This window comes from Lagenorhynchus albirostris, chromosome 4 (genome assembly GCF_949774975.1).
Source record: "Lagenorhynchus albirostris chromosome 4, mLagAlb1.1, whole genome shotgun sequence".
In the NCBI taxonomy this organism is placed as follows: domain Eukaryota; kingdom Metazoa; phylum Chordata; class Mammalia; order Artiodactyla; family Delphinidae; genus Lagenorhynchus; species Lagenorhynchus albirostris.
In genome coordinates, this window is record NC_083098.1 from 32,243,713 (window position 1) to 32,263,369 (window position 19,657).

At 35.9% G+C, this 19,657-nt stretch overlaps 1 protein-coding gene across 10 annotated transcripts in view; it reads left to right on the plus strand.

Annotated features, from left to right (window-relative positions):
• The window catches only part of ARFIP1 (ADP ribosylation factor interacting protein 1), a 148,910-nt gene that overhangs the window by 73,029 nt on the left and 56,224 nt on the right, over positions 1 to 19,657 (plus strand). For 8 of the 10 annotated variants that reach the window (XM_060147803.1, XM_060147804.1, XM_060147809.1 and 5 more), the window contains 3 exons: positions 6,289 to 6,397; positions 11,878 to 11,973; positions 13,502 to 13,614. In XM_060147803.1, the coding sequence (XP_060003786.1) occupies positions 6,289 to 6,397; positions 11,878 to 11,973; positions 13,502 to 13,614 (318 nt within the window). Of the gene's footprint in view, positions 1 to 6,288; positions 6,398 to 11,877; positions 11,974 to 12,029; positions 12,067 to 13,501; positions 13,615 to 19,657 lie in introns of those variants that run through there. The other 2 variants (XM_060147808.1, XM_060147810.1) reach the window with 2 other exon arrangements.

Below are 19,657 nucleotides of genomic sequence, written 5' to 3' on the forward strand. Positions count from 1 at the left end.
GCTAAATTATATTACTTAGAGAATGTGTATTTTACAGAAAGCAGTCAACAAGCTCATAAAATACTGAGTGTTTTCTTACAAGTCATGCATTCCACTCTCATAGCGCATATCATTTTGTGTTGCAGCAACTTAACTGCCAGACCACTATCAAAATGATAATTCTGTTCACAACCTGAATGGATCTATTTGTACCACTTTTGGTTAGGCTCCTTCTGCTAGTAAGAGTTTAAGCAAAGGAAGGCCTTAGTGTTTTTCAGATTTTACAGCTGTTTTACATAAAGGACACGAGGTTTTTTTCTAGAAGAACTTTTGTTTGTTGAGTAAAGGACCCTTGGGAGACCATTGGGAGAGGTTTGAGTGAAATGTAATATCCTCAGACAGCTAGAAGTTGTTTCTTCCAGAGGCCATGCATGACAAGATGGAAGCATCCCTTAACTTCTTAAAAACTTAGGGAATGAGAGGTATCCATCAAATTCCCTATTTAACCTGTTACTCGCTCCCCTCTTCCCAGCTACTACTACTATATCTCTTTTCTGGGAATTCACACAATATTTTGTGACAGGACAGATGATTCAAATGAATAATGTTCTTTCAGTTAAGTTCTAAGAATACAGCAAACACAACTCTCCTGGACCTCTGTGCCATTTGTATGTTGTTTATGGTTTTTCACCCTCATATTTTGAGAGCTGTCTTTGATACTTTTTTCCTTAAGGAGAGCTAAAAAGCTGTCAAGACTTGGAGCACAGCAATATCCAGGGAAACCACTCTATAAATAATTGACCTTAATAACCAGACTCACAGCGTTTAAAAAATATCTTGGTGCTTTGACATTATTTATTTTGTAAGTGATGTATTTGTCTTGTAGAGAGAAAAAATTATTTGGTTTTATGTAAATATGAATAAAAGTGTCAGTAATATTTAAAACTGGAAACCATTGATTTAGTACATTAGTATATTAAAAAATAAACTGGGAAGGTAAAGATCATTTATTTAGCAAAATGAACAGACTCAGAGATTTGGTTTAAAAATAAGAAGTAAATAAAACTGAGTGTAAAGAGTGTTTTCTTTTTAATTCTAAGTGCTCTCCAAAACAATACACAGATGAAAAGGATATTGTCCCATGACAAGAGGTTTTACGTGACATTAGGAAATAAGTGAAATGGAATGAAAGTTGTTATCTGTTTTGTACCAGTAGGAAATTACAAGTTGAGAATATATTTGCATTAGTGTGTTTAAACTGGTGAGCAGATTCTGCAATGATTTTTAAAAGATATTTTTTAAATAATTTTTTTAAGAAAACATACTAGCTAAAATAAATTGAGTCTCTAACAAATTGCTTGTGTCTGTTTACATTTACTATACGTTACAGTTAATAGTGTGTCTTGAAGCTTAGTCCTATTTCTGTGTTCCTGTTTTCTCATCTGTAAAATAGTAGTGATAGTACTACTAAATGAGATATTAGGCAGTTCTTGCTTTGTATAGTTCCAAAATGCATTAATTTTGGTTACCGTGGTTTAATTAAATAATATCTGTCCCGAACAACACAGCTCAGATTTCTGTCACCACAGTGTATTAACAGTAGTTGTATAAAGTATAAACTTCACTGCTAGCACTTAAGTTCAAAAATCACCATGTGAATGACGATGCATATCATGATTATTGAGTAATCACATCACTTTCAAAGTCTCTTGGTGATTGGTCACTGTATCTGTTATTCATTTCATACACAGACAGCAAATCATGTGGCTCTGTTATCACCTTGTCTCCTGGTCATAAACCCATGTGGCATTTTACAGAAGTGGATAATCAAAAGGGAGTGGGTAAACAAAGATAGAAGCGCAGCAAAGAAATGAAAAGTGATAACATAAATTCAAACCAAACCTAAACGGGGGTGGGGGGCTTCCCTGGTGGTGCAGTGGTTAAGAATCCACCTGCCAATGCAGGGGACACGGGTTCGAGCCCTGGTGTGGGAAGATCCCACGTGCCGTGGAACAGCTAAGCCCATGCACCACAACTACTGAGCCTGTGCTCTAGAGCCCACAGGCCACAACTACTGAGCCTGTGCTCTAGAGCCAGCGAGCCAGCCACAAGTACTGAAGCCCGTGCGCCTAGAGCCCATGCTCTACAACAAGAGAAACCACCACAGTGAAAAGCCCGCGCACCTCAATGAAAAGTAGCCCCTGCTGACTGCAACTAGAGAAAGCCCACATGCAGCAACGAAGACCAAACTCAGCGCCCCCCCCAAAAAAAACCTAAATGGGGGACTTCCTTGGGGGCACAGTGGTTAAGAATCCGCTTGCCAAAGCAGGGGACACGGGTTTGAGCCTTGGTCCAGGAAGATCCCACATGCCGGGGAGCAACTAAACCCATGCGCTACAACTACTGAGCCTGTGCTCTAGAGCCCAGAAGCCACAACTACTGAGCCCATGTGCTGCAACTACCGAAGCCCGTGCGCCTAGAGCCCATGCTCTGTAACAAGAGAAGTGACCGCAATGAGAAGCTCACGCTCGGCAACGAAGAGTAGCCCCCGCTTGCTGCAACTAGAGAAAGCCCGCGCACAGCAGCGAAGACCCAACGAAGCCAAAAATAAATACATTTATTTAAAAAAAAAATACCCCAACAAAACCTAAATGGGACTTCCCTGGCTGGCGGTCCAGTGGTTAAGACTTCGAAATTCCACTGCAGGGGGCGTGGGTTTAATCCCTGGTAGGGTAACTAAGATCCATGTGCCCCACAGTGTGGCGAAAAGAAAAATAAACCTAAACGGAGTTGTGGAAGAAATAACTGACCCACAGGCATGTTGACACTGCCACGGTTTGAGAGACTCTAGATCTGAGCCAGAAGAACATAGTGAAGGCTAATTTAACAACATAAGCAAGGAAAGAGTTTTTTAAAGTTTTGACAAGAATTTTTGAAGGTAATGGAATAATCAGTTTTTCCCATTAACCACTTTGCACGGTTTCTACTTGCTTGGTCATTTTTATGATCTTGATCTTGCCCTGTCATGCAGAGTGAAGACTGCCTGTACATAAAGTGCTTAGAACAATCCCTGGCACATAGTAAGTGCTCAAGAAATGTTTGCTATTGTAATTATTAGTGATAGCACTAATTAGTTGTAAAGATGATTGTAGTAGGGGAGAGGGATGGCCAGCTTAACTGAGTGCCTAAAAGTATGTACTGGGTATCTCGCCCATATTATCTCGTCTAATTGTAGTAGTACTCTGGGGTAATTTTGATCCTCTTTTTACAGCTGAGCTAACAGGAGCTAAAATGTTTTTAAGTACTTACCCAGGATCACATAGCCACTAAATATTGATAGGAAAGTAGTATTCAAATGAGGCCATCTGAATTATCTTTCCAGGTCTTTCATGTTTCTAGTAATAGTTGATACTTGATGAGACTATCACAAACTTTAAAAAGGGATTTTAGAGTCTTTGCTGTTGATAAACATTTTTAAGGTTTGCCATACAAAATTCAAAAGGTGATTTCACGGGGAGCTCTAATTAGGGTGAAGAAAGCAAGACTCAATCTTTCAGCTTACTTGTATTTACTATTATGTTATTGTGCTTTTATTTTATGTTTATTAGTTTTTGTTTGTCCTCATAATGATTAGCAGTGAGATCCTTAAATTTTTTAAAAAAATTATGTCATAGTTTTGCTTATAACAAATCATTGGAGTGGGTATTTTTTCTTTTTACAGGCCAATTCAAAGAAATGTCCCTGGTAAAACTAATGTTAATTAGTTTTCTCTTTTGGAGTAGACATATCATCTCCATTGGATTAAACAGAAAGTTTGCCTTTGATCTTTTTGGTCTTGCTAATGAAAAACTCTAGATGTTAAGTGTACATTGGTTTTACCACTTTTTTAATGTTTTCATCAAATATTGGATATAAAAGAGTGTTGATACGATATGTATAAGATATAAAGAATAACTATACACATAAAAGGCATACAGATCGGAAAGGAAGAGGTAAAACTATCTCTATTTGCAGACAACATAACCTTGTATATAGAAAATCCTGAGGAATCCACACACAAAAAAACCTTTTAAAAATAATAAGTTCAGCATAGTTGAAGGATAGAAGAGCAATATGCAAAGCTCAATTTTATTTCTAAACTCTAGGAATAAATAATCCAAAAATAAATTTAAGAAAACAGTTGCATTTATAGTAGCATCAAAAATAAGAAAATACTCAGGAATGTGTGCAAAACTTGTACCCTAAAAACTATAGGACATTGAGGAAAGAAGTTAAAAAAGATCTAAAAAAATGGAAGGACATCTCACAGTTCATGGATCAGAAGACTTAATTTGTTAAGATGGGAGTCTCCTTAAATTGATCAGATTCAACACAGTCTCTATCAAGATCCCAGCTGGCTTTTTTTTGTAGAAATTGACAAACTGATCATATGTAAATGGCTCACTTCCTCATTTTGTTCAGAATTCTGCCCCCATCTTACCTCTTCAGAGAGACCTTCCCTGAATATCCCATCTAAAGTAGCACCCTTTGCCTGTCACTCTGTACCCCTCTTATCCTGCCTTAAAAAAATAACAGACACACTTACAATTATTACTGTTTACCCTTGAACAATGGGTTGGGTGCCCACCCTCCCCACAGGCAAATTTTTGTGTAACTTTTCCTTTGGCCCTCCTTATCCACGATTCGGCATCTGAGGAGTCAACCACCTCGGATCTTGTAGTACTGTAGTACAAGCATATTTATTGAAAAAAATCAGCATATAAGGGGATGCAGTTCAAACCTGTGTTTTTCAAGGATCAACTGTACTTACTACAGCACTTCTTATTACCTGAGATACATTTATTTACTGTCCATCTCCTCCTTCCCCTATACCTCACATGAGTCTGATGGGCAGAGACCATCTGTTTCCTACAGTGCTTATCTGTAGTGTCTAGAGGACTGGCTGTCATAACTTGGTGCTCATTAAATGTTGATTCAGTAAATCCTTTATGTTCCAGAGCTCAAGCAGTACTTTCTCTTTTCCTATTTGATTTTCATGGACTTAGTCCCTATTGTGAATTCCTCTGATACTTATTGTCTTTACTTTGGCACCAAGTTCAACTTTTATATTAATGTTTGTGTATGTTATCTCTCCGGTGAGGCAAGTACTGTACCTTATGTTATCTTTTTCTTTGCCCAGCAAGTCTAACATAGTAAGAATAAGCAGATACTCATTAAATTAAATTTTAAAATAAGCCTATTGCTGTATCAGCTTCTTAATCTATATGGTGTTGTCATAAGTCCTTTAGTTTATTCAACAAATTCATTTATTTATTCATCCAACAAATATTTATTGAATATAATAAATTATATTTATTTATCACTAGCTACTTAATGATAACTGCTGTGAGAAAAATAAAACAGGGTAAGCAGAATAGGGAGTTTAGTGTGAAGGCTGCAGGAGTTTCAAATGATAACTGTACATTATATGTGGTGGAATAGAGTATTAAGAAAGGACTTCAAAGACGTTTATCTTTTAGTGCATCGCTAACTTGTCATTGTTGTGAAAAACCAGTAGGATCCATTCATAGACTCTGATTATGAAAATTGGGTAATTCCTCATATCCAAGTCAGAGGACAGAAAGGACTTCTAATTGGAAATCTGTGTTTCGTGGCTTTTTCTCTTTTCTTTTACTATAAGACTGAATGTCAAATATTATATTTATTACCATTAAAAGCTAAATTGCAGTTAGGTTGGCTAATATAATATAATTTATATTATAGGTTGGTTTAATATAAATCTAAATAACAAGAAATTTTGTTTACCTCAACCTTTATCTTACCCTGACTGAAGTGAGAGAAGCCCTGTTTACTTAGCTAACCTGGAAATCAAAGGGAAGTTTAATTTTGCAAATGAATGATTTGTTTATACTGAACATTAGCCAGGCTCATCATGATTATATTAGACATCAGTATGTTTTTTAATGTTAGACTTGACTTTTTAATCTTAATTTCTACTCTTTAAAATGGTTTTCCTGACGTATCAGTGGATTAGAAATTTGAAATTGAATTTTAATATCTGCCTGATGCTTAGTTCTAAAATGATGAAAGTATTTTGTATTTGATATACACTGTACCTCTTAATAGCAAATCTTACTGAGTTTGCTGCTGATTATACATCATTACAGAACCCTGTGACAGCATAAGGGAATACTACATAGTAGAGGGAAAAAACAGTTTAAGGTGGATTAAAAGGACATAGTTATGCTGAAATGTTACGTGATGTGAGATTTTTTACAAGATTTTCTCTTTTATTTAAATGTTGCTAAGGATTTGAAGCGTTCATTACCAGCTGGACTTGGTCTCTCAGAAACCCAAATCACATCTCATGGCTTTGAAAGTACCAAAGAGGGGGTTATTGAAGCAGGAGCATTTCAAGGTAAGGAACCCATTATTTTTAAAGATGGCTGGGGTGGAGCCTTTATTAATAAAGTATGAGGGTTGAGCCCTTTAATTCCGTGATAAAACACTGATTATAAACATAATCCTTTTTCTCTTCAATTTAAATAATTTAAGAATTGTTTAGTAGTCATCTCTATATAAATAGATCAATGCGCATAACTGCACTGATTATTACTTAAGAATTGGTTTTAAAATACTGAAATAAAAACTCAAAAATTATGTCAAGAATGCATATTTAAATTATTTTAGGGGTAACCACAAAATTTATAGGTCAATATTGATTTGTATAAATACATATTTCCTGTTTCATAGCAATTAGGAAAATGAAACTTTTATTTTTCTTACTACACATGCTGTGTAGGAGGTCTCCAAGACCACCCTCAGATTCAGTCATTTCCTAAGAGGACTAACAGGACTCAGTCTATAGTCATACTCTAGGCTATGATTATTACAGCAAAAGTATACCGAGCACAGTTAGCAAAGGCAAAGGATGCCTGAGGCGAAGTCTAGGGAAACTGGGCATAAGCTTGCAAGGATCTTTTCCCGGTTTGATCACACAGGACATGCTTAATTCCCCCAGCAGAGCTGTGACAACAAATGTGAAATGTTGCTAACGAGGGAAGGTAATTAGAGCCTCAATGCCCAGAGTTTTTACTGGAGATTGCTTGCTCACACCCTCTCTGAGCACATGCCCAGATTCCAGACTCCCAGAAGAAAAGCGTAAACCACATTGTTTGTATAAACAGTTTAGGCATAGTGAGCAAGTCTTACCATTTTGGGAATGGAGGGAATCACCCCAAAATTAAAGTTCTCAGATGCCAGCCAAGGGCCAATCTTCTATAAGCTGGTCTTTTTAAGGATAAGTAGTTAGACCTACTATGTTAGCTATTTTCTGCACACATCCCATGTATATATGTCTATTTTTAATATAAAGTAAAATGCTTCCTTTTTTAATGCTCTTGCCTATAATAACATTTTTTAGGTATTCTTTCATTTTCACACAAGTGAAAGAAAGTGAAATCATGTGGAAATTTGGACGTGAAAATGGATCGTTTTCTCGGACAGAGCTGTAGTTAAAGTAGTAATAGTTGATGTTCAATGAAGAATTTTAATTTTAATATTGCATTATAATTTCACAAAATAAAAAAGATATCTCCATGCCTTTGTAATCCTTAGCCCTCTTGCAGATAATAGTATTCTATATTTTTATTATACTAATGGCCAATACTTCAGTCAGAAACAACTTATATTTTGGGACTTCCCTGGTGGTCCAGTGGTTAAGACTCTGCGATCCCAATGCAGGGGGGCCTGGGTTTGATCCCTGGTCGGGGAACTAGATCCCACATGCTGCAACTAAAGATCCTGCATGCTGCAACTAAAGATCCCACACACAGCAAAGAAGAGCCCATGTGCTGCAGCTAAGAACCGACGCAGCCAAATGAATAAATAAATATTTTTTTTAAAACCTGTATTTTGAAATATATTCTTTGTTAAATGGATCCTGGAAATAGGCATTTAGGATAACCCAGTATAATATCCTCTGCTCTAGGCTGTAAAATGAGTGGGCTACCAACTGACATTATTTTTTTTTTCGTTTTTCATTCTTATGTTCAGAAAAATAAAGATATAGAAAGGGAGCGTACATGTCAGTATCTCCATAGTCATTGCATAGCATTGTGGTGTTATTTTCTAGGGGATAACTTTGAATTTGAAAAGGTTAACTGATTGCCTAAAATTATGAGTGCTTAAAGGTATAAGGCTTACTTTGCATAATGTGACATCATTTTTGCACCAGTCACCAATTTCCAAATTTAAATGTCAGCATAGAATTAAAAAAAAAAACCTTTTACAATTAAGATATTTTAAGTATTTTCAGTGAAATTATTTAGCTGGTGTTTGGTTTTATTCTTTCCCCCTTAATCAGAATAGTATTATACAATAATTGAAATCAACTGGCCATTGCAACCTGCTGTGCATGAGCATGAAAATGCCAGTCACTTTCACTTGCTTATAGATCCATCCTCATCCTTCAAATTGGAATAAAAAATGTTTCATGATAATGGCAGTAATTTACGTCTCTTTGAATTGACTTTGTAAAACACTTTTTAATACAAACTGCGTTTATCAGTATATGAAAAAGATAATCATTCTGCCATACTCAGATTAGTTGAGCATTTATTGGAAAGTTGTAGTTGTTTTAAGTGTCCTTGTTTTTGTTCTGTTTTGTTTTTTATAAATTTATTTATTTTATTTATTTATTTTTGGCTACGTTGGGTCTTTGTTGCTGGGCGCGGGCTTTCTCTACTTGCGGCGAGCGGGGGCTACTCTTCATTGCGGTGTGCAGGCTTCTCATTGTGGTGGCTTCTCTTGTTGCAGAGCACGGGCTCTAGGCACACGGGCTCAGTAGTTGTGGCTCGCGGGCTCTAGAGCGCAGGCTCAGTAGTTGTGGCGCACGGGCTTAGTTGCTCCGCAGCATGTGGGATCTTCCCAGTGCAGGGCTCGAACCCGTGTCCCCTGCATTGGCAGGCGGATTCTTAACCACTGCACCACCAGGGAAGCCTTAAGTGCCCTTATTTGAAGACATACATAGATAAATTGGAATGAGCATGATTTTCTCATGTTTAAAATTTAGGAAATAGGTCTTATGAAAAAATGTTAGGAGTTGGGGCTATGTTAGCTCTATGGAGAAATGACTGAATGATAACTTTAAATGACTCTATTACCATTGACTTTTCCATCTCTAGAGCAAATTTAGAAGAAATGATACTTAAATTCAGCCTAACAACAAGAAATACTGAAATCTGCCCAGCAAATACACTGTAGAATCAATAATAGTAGAAATCATGAATAAATCAACTCATAAGAGTGAGGTATACTTGGTATCTGAGTTTTGTTTTAATGGGATTTTGTTCATTGCATACACATATTCATATTCCTAGATTTCTGCTGTTAAGAGAAAACAGAGCAAACTCCCCAAATTTAGTCAATTAGCAAAAACATAGAGTTTTAAGAATTATTTTTTGTTGGAATGATTTACTTATTTATTGTGAATGATTTTAGTAACTAATTGAGTCTAAATTAGTGGTTTAAAGGGTTGAAGATACAGAGAATAATTACCCTTGAGCAAACAGTTGAAGGTACACACTTACCTCAGCACCATGTCTTTTGCTACTTTAGTTTGGAAAGTTCTGTATCATTTGTTACATATATTATACATATCTCATGTTATGTCATGGGATTATCTCTTATGTAAGATTAATAAACAGTGATAACCAGAACAACAGAGCTCTGGGATCATCAAGAAATGGAACTACAGTAGTCCTCTTTTATTTAACACTTCCTTATATAATAGAAACCCTTGTGCCTTGGATAGTAGAGATAGTCTTTGTTTAAAATGGTGATTGAACTGGATAACATTAAATGCCTTCCAACTCAACAAGTAATTTATGGATTCGTGTTTTCTGTATTGAATTTAATAATGGAGACATTATGGTGTGGATTTGGAACATCTGAGTCTCTAATAAGAAGCTGTTTTAACCTCTCTGCACCTCATTTCTCCTGTAGTTTAATGTCAGACTAGTTGGTTTCCGTTGTCCCTTCCAATTTTCTTGTTTTGTTTTTTTGTTTGTTTGTTTTGGCCGAGCGGCATGTGGGATCTTAGTTCCCTGACCAGGGATTGAACCCATGACCTCTGCATTGGGAGCGCACAGTCTTAACCACTGGACCACCAAGGAAGTCCCCTTCCAGTTTTAAATTTTATGGCTCAACAGATTTCTTTGTTTTAAAAGACAGGTATCTCTCACTTTGAAAGGTAGCACCAGCCTATTTAGATCTATTGCATGTTTGGATTTTAACATTAGATCCAGTCCAGATTAAGGTTTTCATATTATTAAACCTGGTGGCTGTTTCTGATCAGAACTTAGTATATCTGGGATATGAGAAGGTTGACGATGATTCTTATTAGAAAATTTTAATTATAAATTTTGATACATTATGTGTTTTTTAGAGAACTGGGAAAGAGTGTAGTTGAAATAAAATTATCTTATAAACATTAAAATATACTCAGCTAAATGTGGAAGGATGTTAATAATTTTTTCAACTTCTTTTTAATTATCACTTCCCTAAAGATATATAGCCTTTAGAATTTAAAATAAAGAAATCAGTTGAAGCTAATTTTCTTTAGTTTAATGCCAGACAGTTTTCTTAGTTTAATGCTGGCCATTAGCAACAATGTTGGGTAGTCAGTTTTTCTTATTTTATAGGTAACTGAGGCTCAGGGACCTTAAGTAATTTGCCAGGGTGTTACTGGCAAATTACTGATACTAAAATATTGATACTATGTGGTTAAATAGAGCCAGAATTTCAAGCCCAGAGTTAGAATTTAAAACTCAGTTGTGCTTCACTCAGAAATTGTGTTCTTTCCTCTGGTTCTCAAGCTTAGTTGTGTTTGAGAATAGCCTAAGTAGCTTTTAAAAAACTACAGTTGCCTAATGTACAGCATGGTGACTATAGTTAATAATAATGTATACTTGAAATCTGCTTAGAGAATAGATCTCAAGTTTTTTCACCACACACACAAAAGAGCTAACTATGTGAGGTGATGGATGTAATCATTTCACAATGTATACATATATCAAAACATCACTTTGTACACCTTAAATATATACAATTTTTATTTACCTAATAAATGAAAACTAAAAATCAATCGAATAAAAAAGATAAACCTGGCAAAAAAGAAAAAAAAAGCCCTACAGATACCTGTTTCACTGATAATCAGAAGATTTTATGGAGTGTCTCAGGTATGTTTTAAAAGCTTCAAAAGTAATGCTTATGATTAATCGGAATAACACTCTATATTAGCACTTCTCGAGCTTAAAAATAACCATGCAGATCACCTGAGGATCTTGTGAAAATGCAGATTCTGGTTCAGTAGATCTGTGGCAGGGCCTGAGTTTTGCATTTCTGGTGAGCTCCCAGGTGACATAATTGATGGAGACCCCTTGCATCCATACTATGAGTAGCAGTGACCTACACTATGTGATATTTGATATATGATATGAAAATGTTGGCTACAATTTCTGTGAAGGCTGTGATTCATTCACATTTCTATGAATTTTAATTTTAAATTTGATACAGTATTATGTGCCCTTGGATTTCTACTTGAAGAGCTTTCCTCCCTATGTTAGAGTAGCAAGTGATAAAATATTTACTTAAGCTTTAAATCATTCAGCTGTGGGACTCTAATCACATTCTTTTAATTGATTTGGAAACTAAGAACTCAGTCTGGTAGCATCCATTTATTATTAGTCCATTTCTGCAAGAAAACAAGTATATTAATTCTAGCTTTTAATCCTAGTTTTTGAATATCTTAAAGAAAATGTCAGTACACCTATATTCAAAATATAAGTATGTGGAGGAAGAAAAGGATTTTCACAGTGAAATGTCTGCCCTTTTCAGGTTCCCCAGCACCACCACTGCCATCTGTTATGTCTCCTAGCAGGGTGGCAGCTAGTCGACTGGCTCAACAAGGAAGTGATTTAATTGTTCCTGCAGGTATTCACTGCACTGATTGGATAAAGCCCTTCTTGCTACTGCTGAAACTAAACTAATTCACTCAGTTTCTTATCACTTGCTTTACATTCTTAGGTGTGTGTTATTCTGGCTGTTTTGGTGGCTGCTTTTTTTTTTTTTTTAACAATAAGGAAAATAATCTTTCTAGCCATAGCTTATCTTTCTGGCTTTTCAAAGTTTATTAGGCTCTATTTCAAACCCGAAATTTAATTTACCTTACGATTAAAAAACACTGTAAAATTGATTCATTTTAAATCATCCTCTCTTCGCTCTGGAAAATGTTGGTTTACTTATTTGATCCTAAACTGCTCTGCACTTTAATATTGCTGGGCTATAAAAACAGGGAAAAAATAAACTTTGTATTTCTTTTTACATGAAATGTTAATATTTTGTTTCTGTGAGAATTTTGTAAATTCTTAAATGTGTTTGATTTTGTATGCTGTTCTCTTTCTTAGATTGTGGTAAAGGCTGGGCTGGCTAGAGGAGTGAGAAAAGAGATTTTTGCTGACTGTAACCTTTTACAGCCATTTTATAAAACATTTTCTCTTGTCTTCTTCTCATTGTTATTTTAAAATTATTATGAAGTTTCTATCCCAAGTCATTAGCATCACACATGTTTATTAAATATTTTCTTCTGGGCTTCCCTGGTGGCACAGTGGTTGGGAAGCCGCCTGCTGATGCAGGGGACACGGGTTCGTGACCCGGTCTGGGAAGATCCCACATGCCGCGGAGCGGCTGGGCCGGTGAGCCATGGCTGCTAAGCCTGCGCGTGCGGAGCCTGTGCTCCGCAACGGGAGAGGCCACAACAGTGAGAGGCCCATATAACGCAAAAAAAAAAAAAATTTTCTTCTACGAAAAATATTTTACTATTAGGAACTATATAGTTGTAGAGTTGCTTTTATGTCATAATTTCTTGATTGTTGGAGCAATGCATTATCAGGGCTTTATACTGCCTGTATTAATTATGGCTTTTTTTGGAAGTGGGGGGTTCTCTTGAGAAAAAACGAAGTACACTGTAGGTCTTGTTATAACACAGCCTCTTATACTAGTGGTAAGATATTTTTAATGACTTTATAGTGTTTTTAAATCCTCCAAAATTACAGTAACATTCTATTGTTGCTCTCTTCTATGTAGTATAGTGAAAGGAGATCACTGTGAAGAGTGCGTGGCCTTTCAGATTTTCACTGACAGTTTTTTTTAGAATCATTAGGTTATAAGATTAATTGTGGAAATTTTATTTTTCTTGAAGTAAACAGCAACGTATTTAGAGAAGAAGGCCGGTTGCAGGATTTGTTTTTAAGAAGATGGACAAACCTCAGAAATATTTTTTTTTAAGTGTTAGGAAATTATCCTCAAAATGATTCCAGGAAGTTCTAGTCCTTCACCTTGTGGGAACTTTTTTATTTCTTTAAACGCATAAGTAGTTTAATTTGAACAGCATCAGTGTTTTGTTTTCTTTCTACTTGTCTTTATCTGGTTTGCATTTTTATCTTTTGTTCTGATCTTATAGGTGGCCAGAGAACGCAGACAAAAAGTGGACCAGTTATTCTAGCAGATGAAACTAAAAATCCTGCAATGGAAAAGTTAGAACTTGTTAGAAAATGGAGTCTAAATACCTACAAGGTTTGTAATTTTTTTTTAAATGTTTCTACCCTATCTGGCTCTAAGAATTTTCATTTGTATGTTATTCAAATTATTATTTTGCAATTATATGAATATATAGGAGAGAATAATGCTATTTAAACATAAATATACAATTAGAAAATGAAGTATTTTGTCTTATTGATCTTGGCATAAATGTATTTTAAAAAGTCAGTAGCAAGAGTTTAAAAAAAAGCTACTAAAGTTCTTACTAATTGACAGATAACACATAGTTGAAGAAGAAATACAGTGCCTGGGAGGGAGCACATTTAGCTGTATACAGAGCTGCTCTAGATATGTTTGTCACAATCTGCAGGTTTTTGATACTTTATAGCAGCTGAATGTCAAAAGAGTTATATTAGTTTTCCAAAGTTTGGAATTCTCTGATTTATTGTAATAACTAAGCACTAACTGTACACACAGCAAATGAGTTGGATTTCAGAAGTTTATTGTTGTTAGTTGTATTGTTTCAGAGTAATTGTTGGGTTTTTTTTTTATGTTCTCATAAAACAAATAAGCAAATTATTTAATCTATACTATATTTGATGTATTACAAATAGATAAGCCCCAAATCCACTTAGTACCTTCAAATCTTAACAGGGACAAGATGGTAGAATTCATAGAATAGTTGAGTGGGTGAAAGCCCTAACAGTTCAAGTTAGAGCATTAGCCTTAACACTGGCTGTATTTGTGAATTGGTAGTGGGCCTAGTGGTTTGTAAGTCAGGAATTGTCTGTATTTTTATACGGAGTCTCTTATGTGTCTTCTAAAGAGTAATACAAAAGCGAATTTATTCTTTCAGTTAGTATTTTTAAAGTATGATCTGCAGTTTTCTACAAAAGTACAGGTATTCTTAAGATGGTAAAAGTGCCCTGAAACTGCTACATGAATCTTTCCAAAAAAATATTTAGTTCATGTCAGTGTAGAACTGAGAAATGCCAGTGGTAGCTGTCAAAAAGGCATCAGTGGATGCCTGCGAAACTGTTCCCACTCAGGACATTCTATTTACTCATTGCCCCTTTTGTTCTCAAGGACATGGTTTCTCTCATTCCATGTATTGTTTTTCCCTTTGTATTCCCTCATATCACAACAGTTCAACCAAATATTCAAATGTCTACTTCATCTTCTCGCTGATTCCACGTATCTAGTTAATTATTAAATGGATTCTGCCTCTTTAATATTCTTTGACTTTATCCCCTCGTCTCCATCTCACCCTTCACAGCCATATGATTACTCTCTCACATTACTGTAGTAGCTTCTTGACAAATTCTCTTAGCCTACATATTCTGCTCTGCCTGACATGGTTCATTCTTGCTTAAAATCCTTCACTCGATCCCCATTGTCTTTAGAACAGCATGGATCTGACCCCATCTGCCTTTCCAATTTCATCTCCTGCTGTTCTTCTCTTCACCCAGGGATCCAGTGATCCATACCAGGTTATCCAGATATTTCCTAAACAAGCTGTGCTTTCTCACACCTCTACTACTTTGTTCACAGGGCTGTATTTGCCTACTGCTTGGAATTCCCCTTCATGCTCCCTTTCATTCCACTTGTTTATCTTTCATACCAGACTGAGCTCCATTCATTTATTTATTAAATTCTGTTCAGCCATTCCTTTGTTCATTTATTCCTGAAATTTGACTCTAACCATTGGCATTCTCTGTCCACACATTTGGAGCCTAAAGAATACAGGCCTTATTTCTGAACTAAATCCTAGTAATTTTACAGATTACCAAATTAAATTTTTCTCATTTTAGCCTTCCTCTCTTATGTCATTTAATTTGTGTTTTCCTTGTTCTTTATCTTTTTTTTCCTATATGTGTGTGTTTATCATGTATTCCTTTTCTTCTGTCTTTTGCCTCTTCAATAATCTGAGTTGAATCATTAAGATTCCAGTTATCTCTACATTAACATACCACATTCAGACTTTCTGTTAATAAAAATGACCAGTCTTCATAATGTGTACACATGGCATAGTACTATGTGAAAGAGTTATTCTCTTCAGAGTGATCACTTTATTTTTAGCTGAAACTTTTTTTCATTAGAAAAGTTTGGATATCTCAGTCTAAGTCAAAAGAGAGAAAGTCCTAGCTTACATGATTTTATGAAGTTTGTAGCCCAGTGTGTCTGGACTAACATATGACGCTCTATTCTTGTGGCTTTTTGACCTTTTTGGTCCAAATTGTGAGCTGATATAGGACATTCGTTGTCATTTGGATAATCCTTCAAGTATTGATTCTGATTTGGGTGAATTAGAACTTTGCTTGTTATCCATCATACTCTTGAGGACCTTGATTCTGGCTATGGCTTTGATCCTTTCTTTCTTGGACTTCACTTCCTACATGATTTCTAACTTTAATTTCTTCTGCCTGTTTCTGTTCTCTAGCAAACACTTTAAGGCTTTTCCTAAAAGAGAATATTAGCACCTCCTTTACTGGTTGTTAATTTTGGCTCCAAGGGCAGTCTGGTGATTAAAACCAAATATGTAATAGGAGTGATTTTAAGTTTAGGCCTTGAACCTATCTTCTTAAATATTATTATTATTAATTTATTTACTCATTTATAGCTGTGTTGGGTCTTCATGGCTGCGCACAGGCTTTTTCTAGTTGCAGCGAGCAGGGGCTACACTTTGTGAGCATGCACGGGCTTCTCATTGCGGTGACTTCTCTTGTTGTGGAGCCACAGGCTCTAGGTGCGCGGGCTTCAGTAGTTGTGGCACGCGGGTTTCAGCAGTTGTGGCTCGCGGGCTCTAGAGTGCAGGCTCAGTAGTTATGGACTTAGTTGCTCTGCAGCGTGTGGGATCTTCCTGGACCAGGGCTCGAACCCATGTCCCCTGTATTGGCAGGAAGATTCTTAACGACTGCACCACCAGGGGAAGTCCCTTAAATATTATTTTAATCTACCTGATTTTATTCACATACTTTGAATACAAAATTTATTTATTTTCTTATTTATTCTCATCTGCAAGAACAGTTGTGAATAATGAACTCTGGTTTATCATTTTTGTTTTTTTTGTATTTTCCTAGTGTAAACTAGGGTCCTTTTAGAAGTCCATCTTATTTTTTTAAGAATAATCTCAGTTTCAGCATTCAGACCTGTTTGGCATCTTTTCTAAACATTAAATGTTTCTTAAAAATGTTTTAAGAATGTGCCACCAGTATTCATACCTTTATCAAGTTAATATTTGTTGTCTTAAAGCATCTTTAAAACTTTCATTCCCGTTTTTCTTATCATATTACCTTCTTTATTTACTTCTTGATCTGTCTCCCCTGTTCAATTTCTAGTATTTCCTTTTATGCTCCCTTTTTCCCTATCCTTCACTCTTAATAACTCTTTTAATGTAATATCTATCAGTTGCTGCCATGAAATTATTCTTTTCCTTGTACTTAAATTGTTTTATTCCTTTTTTTTTTTTTTTGCATTATACAAAAGCTCTGGTGCTATTTAAATACTAGTAGTACCCAGTGACTATCTTGTAAATTCATGACCTATATGGTGGTGATTTACAGTATTTTATACACTGTTTATCATTATATTATCTTCCCCCAAGTAGGAGATCTATGTAGAGCAATAATTTACTTTTGCTTCTTCCTGCCCCTTTAATTTTGTTCCATTTGTCTTATTATTTTCAAAATGAATTCGTCTTTTTCTTTTTTTTTTAACATCTTTATTGGAGTATAATTGCTTTACATTGTTGTGTTAGTTTCTGCTGTATAATAAGTGAATCAGCGATACATGTACATATATCCCCATATCCCCTCCCTCTTGTGTCTCCCTCCCACCCCTCTAGGTGGTCACAAAGCAACGAGGTCATCTCTCTGTGCTATGCGGCTGCTTCCCACTAGCTATCTGTCTTACATTTGGTAGTGTATATATGTCAGTGCAGCTCTCTCACTTCTTCCCAGCTTACGCTTACCCCTCCCCATGTCCTCAAGTCCATTTTCTACGTCTGCGTCTTTATTCCTGTCCTGCCCCTAGGTTCTTCAGAACCATTTTTTTTTTAGATTCCGTATATATGTGTTAGCATATGGTATTTGTTTTTCTCTTTCTGACTTACTTCACTCTGTATGACAGACTCTAGGTCCGTCCACCGCACTACAAATAACTCAATTTCCTTTCTTTTTATGGCTGAGTAATATTCCATTGTATATATGTGCCACATCTTCTTTACCCATTCATCTGTTGATGGACACTTAGGTTGCTTCTGTGTTCTGGCTATTGTAAATAGAGCTGCAATGAACATTGTGGTACATGACTCTTTGAATTATGTTTTTCTCAGGGTATATGCCCAGTAGTGGGATTGCTGGGTCATATGGTAGTTTTATTTTTAGTTTTTTAAGGAACCTCCATACTGTTCTGCATAGTGGAGGTATCAACTTACAGTCCCACTAGCAGTGCAAGAGTGTTCCCTTTTCTCCACACCCTCTCCAGCATTTATTGTTTGCAGATTTTTTGATGATGGCTATTCTGACTGGTGTGAGGTGATACCGCATTGTAGTTTTGATTTTCATTTCTCTAATGATTAGTGATGTTGAGCATCCTTTCATGTGTTTGTTGACAATCTGTATGTCTTCTTTGGAGAAATGTTTGTTTACATCTTCTGCCCATTTTTGGATTAGGTTGTTTGTTTTTTTGATATTGAGCTGCATGAGCTGCTTGTAAATTTTGGAGATTAATCCTTTGTCAGTTGCTTCATTTGCAAATATTTTCTCCCATTCTGAGGGTTGTCTTTTGGTCTTGTTTATGGTTTCCTTTGCTGTGCAAAAGCTTTGAAGTTTCATTGGGTCCCATTTGTTTATTTTTGTTTTTATTTCCATTCCTCTAGGAGGTGGGTCAAAAAGAATCTTGCTGTGATTTATGTCAGAGTGTTCTGCCTATGTTTTCCTCTAAGAGTTTGATAGTTTCTGGCCTTACATTTAGGTCTTTAATGCATTTTGAGCTTATTTTTGTGTATGGTGTTAGGGAATGTTCTAATCTCATACTTTTACATATACCTGTCCAGTTTTCCCAGCACCACTTACTGAAGAGGCTGTCTTTTCTCCACTGTATATTCTTGCCTCCTTTATCAAAAATAAGGTGACCATGTGTGCGTGGGTTTATCTCTGGGCTTTCTGTCCTCTTCCATTGATCTGTATTTCTGTTTTTGTGCCAGTACCATACTGTCTTGATTACTGTAGCTTTGTAGTATAGTCTGAAGTCAGGGAGCCTGATTCCTCCAGCTCCATTTTTCATTCTCAAGATTGCTTTGGCTTGTTCGGGGTCTTTTGTGTTTCTATACAAATTGTGAAATTTTTTGTTCTACTTCTGTGAAAAATGCCAGTGGTATTTTGATAGAGATTGCATTAAATCTGTAGATTGCTTTGGGTAGTAGAGTCATTTTCACAGTGTTGATTCTTGCAATTCAAGAACATGGTATATCTCTCCATCTATTTGTATCATCTTTAATTTCTTTCATCAGTGTCTTATAATTTTCTCCATACAGGTCGTTTGTCTCCTTACGTAGGTTTATTCCTAGGTATTTTATTCTTTTTGTTGCAGTGGTAAATGGGAGTGTTTTCTTAATTTCATTTTCAGATTTTTCATTATTAATATGTAGGAATGCCAGAGATTTATGTGCATTAATTTTATATCCTGCTACTTTACCGAATTCATTGATTAGCTCTAGTAGTTTTCTGGTAGCATCTTTGGGATTCTCTATGTATAGTATCATGTCATCTGCAAACAGTGACAGCTTTGCTTCTTCTTTTCCAATTTGCATTCCTTTTATTTCTTTGTCTTCTCTGATTGCTGTGGCTACAACTTCCAAAACTATGTTGAATAAGAGTGGTGAGTGTGGGCAACCTTGTCTTGTTCCTGATCTTAATGGAAATGGTTTCAGTTTTTCACCATTGAGGACAATGTTGACTGTGGGTTTGTCATATACGGCCTTTATTATGTTGAGGAAAGTTCCCTCTATGCCTACTTTCTGTAGGGTTTTTATCATAAATGGGTGTTGAATTTTGTCGAAAACTTTCTCTGCATCTAT